We start from the raw sequence: 16427 nt of genomic DNA on the forward strand, positions 1-16427 counted from the left end.
AAACTTTTGTGTCGTATTGTTGATTTTTGCGACTGAGAACTGAGCTTAATTCAATAAATGTAACGCAAATCTACAGAAGAAACAGGAGAAATATTTAAATAGCTGTACACTGCATTAAGTTGTGCTTGAGTGTCAGTATAAAAAAAAGAAGAAAAAGAGGAAAATATCTTGAAAAGAATATTGGATTTCATTGTTTGTTCGCCATTCAACTGTATGTATGTATTATTACTGTTAATTCTAACGTAATGTAATGTAAAATGTAACGTAAAAACTGGAAAAATGTTAAGAAAACAGAAACAGAAACAGAAAATAAACAAAATTGAAGCGATAACTTGCAATTTTGAGCGCCAGTTTGTAAACTAGTTAATATTTGCACTTATCTTTGAAGACTTTCCTTATTGCTTTTGCTTATTTTTGTTTTAAATTGAATTTAGCAACACCAACATCGACAGCAACAACAAAAAGAAAGGGAAAACAACAAGGAAAAACTTCAAAAGAAATTATAACAAAAGTTTAGCAACTCAATGTTTCTTGTCTTGTAAACAACTAATTATTATGATAATCATAGTATTTGCTTAATTGTATTTTTAAATTAATTCTTAAAAATTACAAAATTAAGATTTGAGTTAAACAACCTCAAAGAGATTTAGTTAATTAATGTATCATCCATTGTGTGCATCGACGATTTGTTTTTGTGTTTTTTCTCCGTTAACCAAAAAACAAAAAAAAAAAGAATAAAAAAAATAGCAATCGCAATCGCATCCAACGAGCACATCCCACGCAGCATAGCTTTATACTGTCCAAGTTTCTTAAGGCCATCCTATCACTAACTAACTAGCCAACTAACTATCTACATCTACAATTACATACTATATATATTTATTGCTTATAGATCAAATCAGTTTTGCAATTCTTGTGTACATACTTACATATACATACATACTATATATATATCTACATACGAACAAATATGTATACCTACGTCTCTTGAGATTATGTAAATGCTATGAAAACCACAAACAACCAACATATACATAACTATCTGCGAAATATACAAAACAAAACACATATACACATACATACATACATACTTCACATTTTTCTTAATAGATATCCAAGATGGGCGCGGAACTCACGATATATATATGTATATGTATATGTATATATATATATATTAGAGTTTCGACATTTTCATTGTTGTCGTGATCCCCGGTTCCATGAAATAGTTTATGATTATTGCGATTGTTGCATGTAGTTACAACACATTAAACAACATTAATTTTAACAAGCCCTGCAGCAAAGACTAAGATAATATTGATATTGTAAGGATTTGAGCCCGCAACCATAATGACAGGCATTTGAGTGACAACTTTTACCAGAAATGAGCTCCTTAGTGTAAAAAATTTTACGTGAGCTTAAGCCAATATATCGAAATGATAAAAATACCGCATTGCAACATCATATCCGTGTATTGTGTCCCAAATGTGTACAAAAAATTGAATATTGAAAATAAGACCGTCTATCTAATATCTACAGTCGAGTGTCGAAAAAAAGAAAAAAATATTCGATTTTGTTCATTTGTATGTCTAAGGCGAGTCGGATCGGACCAGGTCACATTACCATACTTCTGTCACCGGATTACTCGGTGGATTTTATTTCACATTTATTTTATGGCAATATACATTGTCTTGACCAAACTCACCATAAATTTTATCAAGATCCGACTATCATGTCATTTAGTAAAATATAGCTACAATCGGAAATTCAGGAGTTGCATACGTGGCTCACATAGAATCAGTTGGTCTTCGCCAGAGTATTCAGTAGGTTGCCCGAAGACAGCTTTGCTTTAGTCGATGAAAATGAAGGTTTTCTACTTATTATGAAACTATTGGCACCCCATTAAATCCATCCTACAGTCATGGACATCTTACTTACAAGTCAACGATTATTGTTGTTGATAATAATAATTGTTGTTGTTGTTGTTTATTGTGTATTATCTATCCGAATTGTTATTTAGGTTTCATATCATGTCGTCTGTCGGGACCATTTCTAATTGTCCCTTGACAATTGATTCAAAAACAAAGTTGATGCCAGACACAAACAATTGTGGTGCCAGTCCTTAAAAATATCTATCCACGTGAACGACTTGATGACACTTGATAATTAGTTCATTTCATTTATTCATTTTATTGCACAAAAAAAAAAGAAAACCTGTAATTTCGCTTAGAAAGTGCAACATTACCGACCCACCCGAATACCCCATATCATCCCCTCCCCAGCACATCCAAGCAACCCAGATGTCCACCCTTATCCAATGCTCGACTCTCGAACCAGAAAAAAAGAAGAAAATAATTAACAAATTTTGCAAATACGACAAATAAAAACCGAACTTAAATGCAATTCTTTTTGGTTGATCTTTTGTTATTATTTGTGTGTGTGCGTGGGACAATTTGCTAGCTTTTGCCTTGTCCTGCAATTATCCAGATATACATGTATAGGCACAATGGTGAGAAGGTGGACACATCGTCTTGACTCAATCAGTTTGACACAATGCAATAAGGTAGTCAAAGAGGTTGATTCGGATACGAAGCCAGAAGCCAATCAATATGGAAGTAGCGGTGGATACGCCTTTCCCATCCAGCTACTCCACATGGAGTGCTTATACAGCTCTGGGCGAATTATTCGAATCCGACGGCGTTTCTCTGTATTCTTACCCGAGACACACGAGCACTGGAGCTGAGTGTACGGGGAATTGGAAACTCTATACGATCATCAATCGGCGACGCAGGTGCGACTCTGTCTGTGCACTTTCATTGATGACAATGTCGAAATTCTTCACCTACATGTCTTCACATTGCTGCTCTTAGTTAAATTAATTGAAAGGGTATACTAAAGTATATAATTCGTAGCAGTTCCCAGTTGTGCCTATTAAACTATCTTGCTGTTCAAGTATTTATTTGCAGTCCTTTGCGAACTTAGTACAGTAGTACCCCCTTTCTCATTTTTTTTTTAATTCAATTTTTCTTTACTTGTCCTCTACTTGTTTTATTTTAATAAATTACAAACTTTTAAGACCCTAGTATAAATAGTAACACATACCCTAGTCAAAACATTTGATACTATATATGTGAAATCTGTGCAGAATTGAAACCTGAAGATCCTTTCAAACCTAGTGCCTTAAATGTACTTTAGCTCCACATTTTCCTAGCTCTTCGGGTTAAAAATACTAAAACCACGGAAAAGTCTTATAAAAAGTCTCCTTAGAACTTATAATGATTATGTAGTACTTCGTTATTCTATGTAGATACTTAGAAAGTCATTTAAAATTAAATTAGTCAAAAACCTTGTCATAAATCTTCCAGCTTGGCTAAAAACCCAGCAAACCTTAGTAAAAATCACCTAAAATCTAAAAAAGGAAAGAAAAATAAAAATAAAAATAGTACACAAATTCTATGTAAATTTGATATTTTAATTTTAAAGAAAGGGGAGGAGGTAGGTGGATGGGAACAGTGGCCTTGGTTATGCATCAGCTGCTCCTGAATTAGCTGCAGCTAAGGGAGGAGGAGGAGGAGGACATGTTGTTGCATCAGCTGGATCCGATGCAGCAGGTAGCGCATCCTCATCGTTGTCCTTTTGCTTCTTCCACATTTTGGCGGCGGCGAGCAGTTTGAGATTGGGTCGCGCCATCTCATCCTCGGGGAATATATAGTCGAAGATCTCCTCCCAGCCCTCATCGACGCCATCCTCGGAGATGATCTTCTGTCGCCGCTTAATGCGCCGTGGCATCTTGTCCAGCACCTTTTGCAGCGAGTGTGCATCGTTGACATCGCGCTCGAAGTCACGCCACGCCTCCAGGAGCAGCACACGCGACTCCTTGTCATTCAGCTGGCGCAGCATCTCGTTGGCCCGCTCGTAGATGCGGCGAGCGAGGCGTGCATTCAAATCGGCATCGGCATCCCCCCCATCGCCATGGCTGTTGCTCATCTCGAACTTGGCAAACGACATCCAGACCTTCACATGCTGCGTGCGCTCCAGCAGGCGCTCGTAGAGCTGGCGGGCCAGCTCCGTTTCGCCAAGGGCGACCTCAAAGTCAATATACGCCTTCCAGAGCAGCTCGGGCATGTCCAGGCGAGGCTGCTGCACGGCCAGCTCGAAAATAGCGCGGGCACGCTCCGAATCGCCGAGCAGATTCTCCAACTCGGCAAACTTCATCCATGTGACACAATTCTCGGGCCCAAACTCCAGGAACTTCTCGTAGAGCAGACGACAGCGATCGAATTCACGCATCTGTATCTCCAGATCGATGTAGCCTCGAAAGAGTTTATCTCGCGGACACATGCCAATGGCCATGCCGAGCGTTTTCCGCGCCACCTGCAGCTCCTTGCAGCGCAACTCGAACTGGGCGTACAGCAGCCAGAGTTTGCTGAAAGTGAACTGCTTGTGGGGTATCAGCTCGAGGCAGGTCTTGTAGATTTGCCTGGTGCGCTCCGTGTCCCCTGCCTCGAGCTCCTCGTAGAGGGCATAGTTGATCCACATGTAGATGTAGCGGCGCCAATAGTTCTTCTCGTTCGCCGGCGGCACATTGGCTATGGCGCGCTCGTAGGTCTCCCGAATGAGATCCTTGTCGCCCTCGGCCTCGATGAGGCGCAGATAGTCGAACCATGCATCATAGTTGGTCGGATTGGCGGCCACCTCCTGCTCGTATTGATGCTTGCGCTTTGACACAATCACATCCTCAATGCCCGCCCGATCGCCATACTTCTTCTCGTGTATTGTATATGCCTTGAAGAGCTCGGGGGTGCGCTCCTTCGGCAGATGATCTAGCGCATATTTGTATATGATGCGCGCACGATCGTGCTCCTTCTGGCCCTCCTCGAACCGTGCGAACGCAATGAACAGACGCTCCTCAATGTAGTCATCGCCAAAGAACTCCACCGCACGCTCAAAGACACGACGCGAGCCGTGTATGAATCCGTGCGTCTCCTCAAAACGGGCAAACTTAATCCAATTCTTCACATCGGGATGGACATACACGAAACGCTCGTAGACCTCGCGCGCCCGATCGATCTCCTTGTAGCGCAGCTCGAAGTTGACATACGTCTGCCAGGCCTGCTCCTCCGGTTGCCATTCCATCCAGCGCTCAAAGACCTGCCGAGCTCCAGCGACATTCTCAAGCATCTCTTCCATATAGGTGTACTTGTACCAGAACTGATTGACGCGCGGCATTATGGTGACGGCCCGATCCCACAAATTGCGGGCGTGATTCACCTGTTTGTTCTTCATCTCCATTTCGGCATATTTGAGCCAGATGGTAACGTTGCGATGCTCGTTGTCCAACGCCCGCTCCCATATGGAGCGCGCACGCTGAATCTCCTGCTGCTGTTCCTCCCATTGGGCGTACTTGATCCAGTGGCTGACCACCATGCGATTCTTGCGTAAATTATCCTCAAATGTTTTGCGCTTTCTTTGTTGATAGTCGGCCAATTCGGCGGGGTCTGAGATTTTCTGCTTCGGCGGCGGCGGCAGTATCTCCAAGTCTCGCTCCTTGGCCTCGCGCAGCAGCTGCTCCGCGGTGATTTGCACCTCGGCCGGCGCTTTGTTTTTCACCTGAAACCCAAACGTTTATGTTGCGACAATGCCGGAAAATTACTTTGCGCGCTTGTTCTACATACCTTTGCCACCTTGGGCATTTTCTGTGGACGATCCATGCTCTGTTTTGAGTCTAACTCTTTTGCTGTTTTTAAAATTCAGATTATCAACAAAGTTTAGTCGACTCGGTTTTTTGTGCACTACGCGTTGTGGCTGATTCCAGCACAAACACACCATTAGCGATGTGTCAATTGCGAATGCTGCTTCTTCCCATCAGCTTGCCACTCACAGTATGTCTACATTGTTATCGAGTTCAATTCGATAACAAACGACTATGCTGCGATAACGCGTTATCAACGTATTTAAACAAAGTATTGAATTTATTTTGTAACACATTTTTGTATATTTATAATTACTCCTTTTGATACATTTGTGCTAAAAATTACATAATTAACTGTGACTCAAATAAGAATTACTAGACAAATATATCCACATAACGGAAGTAATAAAATATACGCCCCTTTGACAATTTCAGTGTAATAACCCTTCAAGGGATAATCCCAGACTTTAATTATTAGATACAAATAAACATATGCATATATAATATAGTCAATACAAAAGCTACACAATTAGAAACAAATTACACAGTACAAAAAAAAAATAAATGTTTCAGGTGAGCAGGAATCAGGCCACTTAATTAAATAGTTTCCACGATTTTCCGCTACGTTTCTCGGGCTTCTCAACGAGCCAATGATTGGGATTCATTAAGTATTCTCTGAAAAATTTAAGCATTATTCAGTGGTACACTTTAGATAATGAGATTCTCATATGCCTACCGCTTCTCGAGCAGCACCTTTTGTGTCTGCTCCCGCAGAGTGGCCAGCGGCCCGGCAAAGCCGCCATACTCTTCGGGCAACATCTCGCACGGCACAAACGTGTACAGTGTCTCAATGCTGGTTGTGTGAAAGCGTATCTAAAATAACAATTTAAGTATAACTATATTCGACGACAACAGCTCGCGATGGTGGTGTAAAGAAACGCACCAGCTTGAAGACTTCATCGCTGATGAACGGTTTCACCACGCTCACAATGCGATCGATATACGTGGGACAGTTGACCATATGAATGGCCTTAAGCCGCACTGGGAACGCTAATTGCAGGAACTTAATATATGCTCGCAGCGTGCTAATCGTCAGACGCGATATGTGACGCATGGTGGTGCCCTTCATGTCAAATATCTGCACTTCACCCTCCGACAGGACCTCGGGACGAGCCGGATCATCGACCGTTATAAAGCGACAGTCTGTGACCATGAAAAATGCTCGCGTATCCTCCGTGTGATGCATCTGAAAGTAATACAAAATTATGTTATCTTGGGGACATCGAAAATTAAATATACATTGCCAAGCAATGCGATTATTGTATTAGTTCACTTGATCAACATATTTTTTAAAACAAACACACACTGCTGGATTGGGACCGAGTTTGATAAAGAAAGCTTAAAAAAATTAATGGATGAATAGTTTACATGGAAGCAGACTGACACTAACACTGACAAAACACTAGTGTAATATGTATAATTTCGACAATCATCACTGGGAACGGATTTTAATTACAGATTTTGCTTAAAAATAGATTGGTATTTGCATTTCTGACTGATTGCTATATTTGAAAAATGCTTTGAACATTTCGAGACTTAATGAAAGTTCTCCGTGCATGAGCATAAATAATTCGCAGTGAACATTTTTAATTGGTAAGATTACCTTCGACGGTTCAAAGTCTCTGAAACAATAGAGGGAGACCTTATAATTTTCTGGTGTCAGACCGGGCAACGGTAGAATATCTCTGAAATCGAAAGTTCAGCCAAATTATAGAATCTGCGATGGGATGCGAAATCAGCTTACGCATAGTCAAAGGTGCGGCGACTGTCATCGTCAAGTGGATCGCGCTTGATAAACAGATGTGGATGCTTGTTGCGCAGCGCGTAGTTCACCTCGATGAGCTTCTTGGTGTCCTCCACATGACCGTACATGCACTGATAGAAGCGTCGCAGCAGCAAAGGCTCTGAAAAATGAAAGAAATCAAGATTTATTCACGCAAATAATTTATATATATTCAAATGGTTGCTTTATGACGTAACAGGCGCCCACAAGCTGACTACCAAAATGTGCGAAATGCTTCTTTGCCTGCTAACGACCTCATTAAATATTATTGCATATACGGTCAGTGGCAAGAGCAGTGGAGACGAGTGTAGTGTTTACATTAGCTGGCTGGCTGGCTGGCAACATTTCAACAAGCTCCCATGCTGTGTTTGTTGCAGGCAGCCCCAGCAACCCCCTTCAGTTGCGTCCTTTTTGGCATTACATCAGCCGTTGTCGGGGGCATCATTCTACACACGTCCCACTTGATATTTACCAATTTCCTGTGGCAAGCTCTCATTATCGCGAAACCACACACAAAGCTCGGCCAAATTACGATCGCGTCTCAGCTGATTCTCACTTTCACTATCGCTGCTCATGCTTGAGTTATCGTATCGTTATCGAAGCGAAAAATACTCGAATTCGAATTTGTTCTCTTGTAATCGGTTTTCAAATGTGTGCGCCGCAGCAAATATTGTGCGTACTGTTGCGCTTGAAGCCTGCTGCCAAACTGACTGGGCGAGTGTCGCCTTTAATATTGGATAACATTATTGTTCGTGTACATATTTAAATGCGAATACTGATTGATATGGCGAATACGTACATATGCGCGTATCCAAGCTCTAATATTTACGGACTCTCGACTCTCGAGCCGGCAATTAAACACGTACATATTTTTAATTGCTTTCCGCTTCCATTTGGCATATTGTTGCGGCTTAATAGTGCCTAAATTTGTATCTTCCCCATCAGTTACAGCTTCTGCGCATCCATCTAATCACCTGCTCGTGCATAGAATTCACATAGAGCCCTGGAAATTTTGGTCAACTCAAACTGAAAACGAAAATGAAACCGTTTGCCACAATTATTATCAATTGATAACTGATCAACAAGCAATACCATTCGATGGGGTTACTAATGAGTTATACAATGAATAGTCAACATTAGGCCATGTCTCCGCTCTGATATATTAAATTGACATATATATATATATATATATATACGTACGTACATTTAATGGGCCATTAAAACTTTACTTGCAGTAAACCAACCTGCTGCTGAAATGCAGCATGGACGAAGCATATGTACTCAGCGTGGCGAGTGAGTGCAGTATTTCTGGAACGGCTGCCATTGTGTACAGAATGTAGGCGTCAGTTCGATGCATCAGTCTCGTGACAATGAGCAGTGATTCGATGGCACTCATAACGATATTCAAATGGTACTTGACCGTTGACGGCTCCTCGATCATTGAATAATACGGACAACTGACGATGAACAGGACAATGAACATTATAGTTAGCCCGGAGTGGCGTAGCACTAAAAGAATCCCAGTGCTTACATGTGGAACACCATGCTGTGGACATGGATCCACATCATAGTCGGGTCATAGCCCTCTTGGACTAAGCGTATGCCAAGTGTCGCATGGATCAGGGCGTTCAAGAGCAGCTCTATAGAGACAGTGTAGCCATATGACGGACATTTTATATTGAATACTGCACTGAATACTTACTACTGGTGACTTCATGCAAAATCTTCACACAGCTTAGGGGCACCGACAGATTCTGTAGCTTACGTGAAATTGCCAAATCAACTTCTAATAACTAAACACATTCAAACAATTTTGCATTATAAAGAAATAATAGCAAAATATATTTATATATATCTTTTTTTTTTGTTTTGTTTTCTTGCTTTTCATGCTTATGTAATAATACATTTTAAAATAAATTTAGTTTGAGCCAACACATATTTCTTGATCAAATGCCTTACAAGGGGTATTATAATTTACAGCTTTGTCAAAACCAAAGCAATTTCTAAGCTCAAGAGTATTTTTGTCAGTGTTGGTTGTCTCCATTAATTTTGGGTAAATACCATATACTAATTTTTGAAAAATATTTTATTGAAATTTGGGAATCTTGGAAGTCAGATTTTAATTGACCTTAAGCTTCATTGGAAATGGACGCTGTTTTTTTTTTGTTAAATAATAACACTAATTACAATAATTCTAATAACTGTAATAAATGGAATTTTCGAAATGTTTTGTACGAATTTTTACACGAATCAGTCAATCAGTCAAGAGAAACCATGTATTACCAATATATAGATATGTTTGTATATGTATAAAAATTCCATATTTTCAAATTCCAAACACATATATTATTTTCTACAAGTGTACAATTTTGGCATAAATAAAGTCAGGTGGACATTGGTTGAACAAATTATGTATTTCAGCAAAAACTTAAACCAAACACTAAGGATAGTGCTTGCTTACCCCATTACAATATGCATATACATACAACGTGTAAAAATATATTTTGTATTGTAAGCACTTAAGTTATTAATAATCACATTTGCGGCAATAACTCTGTAATAACTGTAATAATCCACTAAAGCGAAGTATATATGCATAGGCATTAGAACCAGGACCAGCGACTTTTACTCTCCGATGTTACCTTCCAGTATTTCTCATCGCTGAGATAGGCTCTGGAATATGCACATATGAAGTGGATTGTATTTTAGCAGATATTTTACAGGCCAGTTACAGTTGACTTACGTCTTTTCCTTAAGGATTCGCAACCAACGTTGCTTAATTTCATCAACTGTGCCAGCCTTGCCGCCGTACTCCATGGGCAGCATATCCCGGGGTATCAGTTCATAGAGACTGTCCATGCCTTCGGTGTGATAATTGATCTACATGAATGAATGGACATTTAAAACAGCTTAGTACGGTTGGATGAGCAAGCGCTATTATAATTCCATTCACCATTTGGTAGACCTCCTCTCTGATAAATGGCTTCATCATGGCCATCATTCGGTCCAGGAACGATGGACAATTTATAACATGTATGGCGCGCAGACGGGATGGATATGCCTCGTGTAGAAACTTCATGTAGACGCGCAGCACAAAGATAGATACATAGGCCAGATGCCTCATTGTATAGCCACTGATATCAACTATCTGAACGTCGCCATCAGCAATGTCATCATCAAAAATGTGGGCGGAATGATTTTCTGCACCATGAGCAGACAGCTCATCTGGCGATCTTTCAATATCGGGTTCGGTGAAACGTGCATCGGCCATCATAAAGAAGATTTTGCTTTCCTCCACAGAGTTGCGCTAGGGATTCAAGCGTTGAAATTAATGAATTATCCATCTAACTACAATATTCACAGTAGTTTCCTTTCAACACGTAAGTGAGCATTAGGAACAGATTTTGAGTATTCATTTACATTTTTTTTCAGATCTTATGAAAATGTTTTGACGACTGCAAGTGCACCAACCTGAGTGGAAAATGGTTGGGTCAAAAGAATAAAAGTATAAAAGAGCAATTGGCAAGCCAATTTGCAAAGCACCTTCTAAAAAATATTGAATATGTGATTTTCAGAACATTACTTTCTTATTTAGAAATTCGCATTTAGAATTGTCGCAAAATGGGCGAAAATTAGTTAGCATAAAACTAGATTATTTTTCAACTAATTAGTTTAAAATTGTATTTAAAAGATTAAAATAAAAATGCATTGAAAAATGTGTACAAAAAGGTATTAGGAGATATTGACATCCGACTATTTTTTTAAAGCGGTACACATTTTTATAATATCAAAAAATTTACCTGACGGACAGAAAAACTTGGGCCCGTCTAATACCGGAAGATATATTCTAGTATATCTGTATTCTAGTATATTCGATAAAAATATTTTCCACTCTTGTCGCTTTAAAAAATATGTGGATCAGGACCAGGGTCTTGGAGTTCACATGCATTAAAAAAGAAACTAGTGAATAGTGTTGATGATCATTATTCCAAAAGTTAGTTTAAACAGTTATATACATAAATGAAGCTTACCGTTCTGGGATCAAGGTCTGCCAAGCGAAATAATAGCAGCTTATGCCGATCGGGTGTAACGCCCGGCAGAATGATTAGATCCCTGCAAGGAAATCGGAGGGATTTTTTGAGAGATGATAATGACGATGCAAATTGAATGAGTTTTTGACATACGATACGCGTAGACCCTTGGCGGTCATTTCATGGTCCATGTTGCGATCGATGAATATATTCGGATTTTTATTGCGCAGACTGTAGTTCAACTGGATTAGGGCTTTAGTCTTATCTGTGTCATATTCCACGCACTTGAGAAACCGTAGCAATGAAATTGGCTCTGCAATTGGTGATTAGAAATTCAAGTTGTACAATTATCAATACATATAATAAGGAAGTAAAAGTGATCGAGTCGAGAGAGCTCGACTTGGAGATACCCTGAACACATGAATTTATCTATCAATCTGAATAAAATTGTTACAGAATATTCATTTTATTTGTGAACGTGTATACGTTTTCGATTAGAAAACTATATCTTTAAAATTCTGGCTTTTGCTATCGGTAATCGACTTGTATGGCTATTGGGGAAACGGAGGAAGTTATCGATAAAATGAAATAAAATCGATATGCGTATGGTAAATGTTCAAGTATGTTCAAGTGTGACGCTCTATGAAGCAGATAGCGGACTCATGTGGCATTCTCAAGGGTAGGTACTTGAGGCTGCCCTGATAGAGGTAGCAGAGGAGATACATTGCAGTCGCCTAACAAGCGACTGCGTTAGATAAGTAACAAATGTATTTAGGTTTAAGAAATTTGAACAAAATAAAGACCTGCTCGCCAGAGCAAACAGAGCGATTCTAAACGTCGTCTCACCGTGTCGACCACACACTATACGTGTTTCGCACAGTAAACGAGAACTTACATTATATTTGAAGTCTCTAGTTGTGATAGTTTCTGAGGTCAGCTTAATCATACAGACAGACGGACGGAATGACATGATCAACTCAGTGGTTGATGTCAACCAAGAATATAGACCTCATGGAGTCGGAGTAGCTTCCTTCAGCCGGTTACATACTTGCACAACTTTTTTATATCTTGCTTACTCGTTTTTGAAATTGAGTTCTGGCTATTAAAAGAATAATTAAAACCAGAAACCCCTTTTCACTCCCCTCCCCAATCACCCCTTGCGAAAAGCTGTGTGCGCTCTTGAATACGCTTGTGTATATAAAACAGATGCTGCTATTCGCATGAGGAATTTAATTAATAAGTATTTATACGCTTTTAAAATCAACAATACTCGCTACATACATGTATATATACATACATACATGCATAAAAATATACGAGCAATGATTTATCTTTACAACAGCTAATGCTAGGGCTTATTTGTATTGATAACACTATCAGCTGCGATTGTCATACCGAGTTACAGCATTGGTTTGGTTTACTCGGATGCATTTTTTATTTCCTATTACATATGTAGTGTTTATATATATTAAGTACACACATATTATCTATGTATACATGTATGTATTCAATATATTCACATTTAGATTGAACCTATCCCATTACTTGCAAGATATATATAGTCCGATAAGATAGCACTTACCTATTTTTTCGGGCAAATTTGGTTCGTTTTCGAACCAATTCTGCAGTTCTCTTAACTTGGCCTCCACATCCTGGGCATTTGCAGTTGTTGTTGTTGTTGTTGTTGCTGTCATCATCTTGTTATTATTGTTCTTTGTCATGGGCTCTCAGCCGTTTGATGTTGCCGGCCAGCAACGCAATGCGAGCCACGTAGATTTCACCGAGCAGCTGAGCGGCGACTGTGTCAAAAATCGCGCCGTTCAATTGATAAAGCCCCCAAAAGCTTGCTTACCCCAAGCAAACACACACTAATGTAAACACTCACATAGCTTTATACGCCTGTATTCTATGTTTAATTCAACTAGTTGTACCTGCTCGCTTACAGCTTTGATTATTGATGGGGGACGGGATGGGGGAGGGTGCTTAATAAGCTCCGCTTTGAATCATTTTTAAGACGAGTGCCTAACAAGCTGAAACGAACAAGCAGCAGTTTTCTCTCATCAACGGCTCGCTCTCTCTATCACTCTCTCTCTCTCTCTATCTATCTCTCTATTTATATAGGTTACTTAAATATATATATATATATATATATATATATAAATGTAAGTGACTGGTTTGAGCTTTGGCGAAAGCATCGACGTCATCAATGGCGCTGTAAGTAAATAAGCTATACTCTCTTATTGACCACAAATGCTTACACTGACAGCCATAAATAGAGGCATTTGTCGACTTTTTGCTTGCATAGAGAGGGTATGTAATATACAAAAAGAAGTATTCAAATTAAACAAAGCAAATATAGCATGAGTCTTTTGAGTGCTTAGTCATTATATTTTGACACCGAAGGTCTCATAGAATATTGGATTTGTGCAATTTCCCTCATGCTGCCTGTCTGTCTTAGAGAAAGAGACTTGAGACTGTGAACATATACTGGTCTGTGCCCGGGACAGACAAGTTGTAAAAATTGGGGTGCTACGTTTACTAGGGGTCTATGAAGTCGATCAAATCGATAATTGCAAACCGATGATGCCACATATCTTCTGCAATTATAAGGCTCCAGTCACCAAATTTCTTGGCGAAGTCCTTTAAAGAACTGCATATGCCACGCCCACTTCCGCCACCCCCAGGTCCGCTGCACCTACAAAATTCAAATTTTAAATTAGAACCGTCTAATTTTGTAGGTATGTATATTACTGATAAGGAACGCGAAAAATTTTTTATGGCCACGCCCACAATCGCCAAAGTTACGGAAAATGTAAATTGAGAGTCCACATATCTTTCACTATTTCTTAGCTAGATTCACCAAATTTTTAAAGTATATTATTGGTAACTCCCCTAAGAGATCGATACAAAATTAGATGGCCACACCCACTTCACCTCCGCGATAAGCCGATAAGCATCTTAGTGTAAATCGATAAATCCATATATCTCACACAATTTGAAAGCTAGAGTCACCAAATTCAAAAGGTATATTGCTAAAATTGCGACATTTGGACCACGCCCCCTTCAGCCCCCAAAAACTATAAAAGCCTCTATTTCCAGTATTTAAGAGCAACAATTAGGAAAGTTGGAGTGTAGATTTCTAAAATCGTGCCATACATTCGGCCACACCCGCTCCGTCCTCCAAAATGCACAAAAGCCTACATTTATTGCAATTTTAAAGGTAAACTTGGACGGTATTTCTTGGCTTCACCCACCATATTCTTGGCTACCTGTTATAAGCTGGTATTACTTATGGCATCAAAGTATTTCGCAGTTACCCGACTACAACGCTCTCTCTTGTTTTTGCATGAATCTAGCAAGTACTTCCAGGGTTCTTATTATTATTGCATTTTTGGGAGCTTATATTCGTGGACTACCAATGTATGTGTTTATATTACATATATTTTCTTCCCTGACAGGCACCACACGCGAAAGCATTCGTCTGATAAACCTTTTCTATGAGTAATATGTGTATATAATTTTTATTTTTAAACGCCATTTATCTAACACAGCATGTCAGCTTGTTGTGTAAAAAACAGAAAAAATTAACCTAATTTTCAATCACTTTTGAAAGCCATTTTTGTGCTTAATTTTCTACAAAAGTCCAAAGCAGAGAAGTTGAAATTCCAACTTGCTTCAAGCATGGTCAATGGAGTTTCACTCCTCGGAAAGAGAGTGCATATTGCAAGTAAATTTAAAAATATAGATATATATATACATATATATAGATGATCTATGATGCACAAGGAGCTGAACAGAAACTCAACGAAAACAAAACTAAAATTAGAGTGTAATACGTGGAAAACTTATGACGAGCACTGCTTAATGAGAGGAGTAAATCGGGCATGTGGTTAACCATGTGGTTTAACTCTTTATTGATTTTGTACACATATAAATAAGTTGTCATATTCATATTCATAAATTGTTTACATAATATATGTAAATGTTTTTTATGTGTGTGTGGCATGTGTTTAAGATTTTGCTGTATTTCAGAAGTGTATGACTATTTAATTCATTTGGTTTTATTTAAGTTGTTTAAAGGTATTTTTATGGTATGCTTTTGATTAACTCGGTTAGGTTTAATTACGTGTTTTGTTTTAAATTTATTTCAACATTGATTTAAATCTTCTGAAATTGATTTCTTGTACATGCATATGTATATATATAAAAAAAACACTTTATAACTCTCTGGAGTACAAGAGCACCCATAATGTGCTCCATTTTGGCCTACTCGAAATACTTCCACAGCTTTTGCTGATCCAATAATTGTCCATGTAAAGTTTCAATTAGAAAATGTGGATTTTTAAAAATTTGTCTTTCATTTCTGCATAAAATGTTAACATTGTTCCTAGACTTTAGGATTTCACCTTGGCTAACCTAGCGATTATACATTTATAATATAACTGCCAAATATATATATATATATATATTTTTCTTGTTGCCCAATTGAGTTTTAAAATGTACATTTATAATGAAGGGGAAGTGGAGAAAGAGAGAGAGAGAGAGATAAGAAAGCATAGGGAAAACATTTCGTTTGCAACAATCAACAAATACGTCCAACATATACGTGTACATATATACATACATATATATATATATATAACATAACAAGATAAACTATACGAATACATTCTAGGAGCTAACAAGTTGCATCTCTCAAGTTCATACTTCAGTCATGTTCACAATTTCAATTTCCCACAATTACAATTCCTTTACATTTAGATTTAAGCGAAATTTAAATTTCGAACAGGATCTATTGGGTGTGTGTGGATCTAGGACCTGTATATATATATATATATATATATATATATATATATATATATAT

General features: G+C 38.7%; 3 protein-coding genes across 3 annotated transcripts; all 3 read right to left on the minus strand.

The window, feature by feature from the left end:
- Positions 1–3448: 3448 nt before the first annotated feature.
- On the minus strand, positions 3449–5821 carry LOC6565238 (protein crooked neck). The gene is made up of 2 exons (XM_001990973.2): positions 5673–5821; positions 3449–5607 (listed from the first exon to the last, which is right to left on the minus strand). The coding sequence occupies exons 1-2, from the start codon at positions 5706–5708 to the stop codon at positions 3520–3522; spliced, it is 2124 nt and encodes a 707-aa protein (XP_001991009.1). The 5' UTR covers positions 5709–5821; the 3' UTR covers positions 3449–3519.
- A 297-nt stretch (positions 5822–6118) lies between these two features.
- On the minus strand, positions 6119–8196 carry LOC6565239 (alpha-tocopherol transfer protein-like). Its single transcript, XM_001990974.2, has 6 exons — positions 8005–8196; positions 7494–7653; positions 7353–7434; positions 6633–6935; positions 6426–6562; positions 6119–6364 (listed from the first exon to the last, which is right to left on the minus strand). The coding sequence occupies exons 1-6, from the start codon at positions 8105–8107 to the stop codon at positions 6283–6285; spliced, it is 867 nt and encodes a 288-aa protein (XP_001991010.1). The 5' UTR covers positions 8108–8196; the 3' UTR covers positions 6119–6282.
- Positions 8197–9927: 1731 nt separating this feature from the next.
- Positions 9928–13361, minus strand: LOC6564637 (alpha-tocopherol transfer protein). Its single transcript, XM_001990975.2, has 6 exons — positions 13146–13361; positions 11717–11876; positions 11564–11645; positions 10486–10839; positions 10276–10412; positions 9928–10205 (listed from the first exon to the last, which is right to left on the minus strand). Exons 1-6 carry the CDS (start codon positions 13282–13284, stop codon positions 10136–10138), a joined length of 942 nt encoding a protein of 313 aa, XP_001991011.1. The 5' UTR covers positions 13285–13361; the 3' UTR covers positions 9928–10135.
- Between the last annotated feature and the right edge of the window lie 3066 nt (positions 13362–16427).

This window comes from Drosophila grimshawi, unplaced genomic scaffold (genome assembly GCF_018153295.1).
Source record: "Drosophila grimshawi isolate 15287-2541.00 unplaced genomic scaffold, ASM1815329v1 contig_1006, whole genome shotgun sequence".
Lineage (NCBI taxonomy): Eukaryota > Metazoa > Arthropoda > Insecta > Diptera > Drosophilidae > Drosophila > Drosophila grimshawi.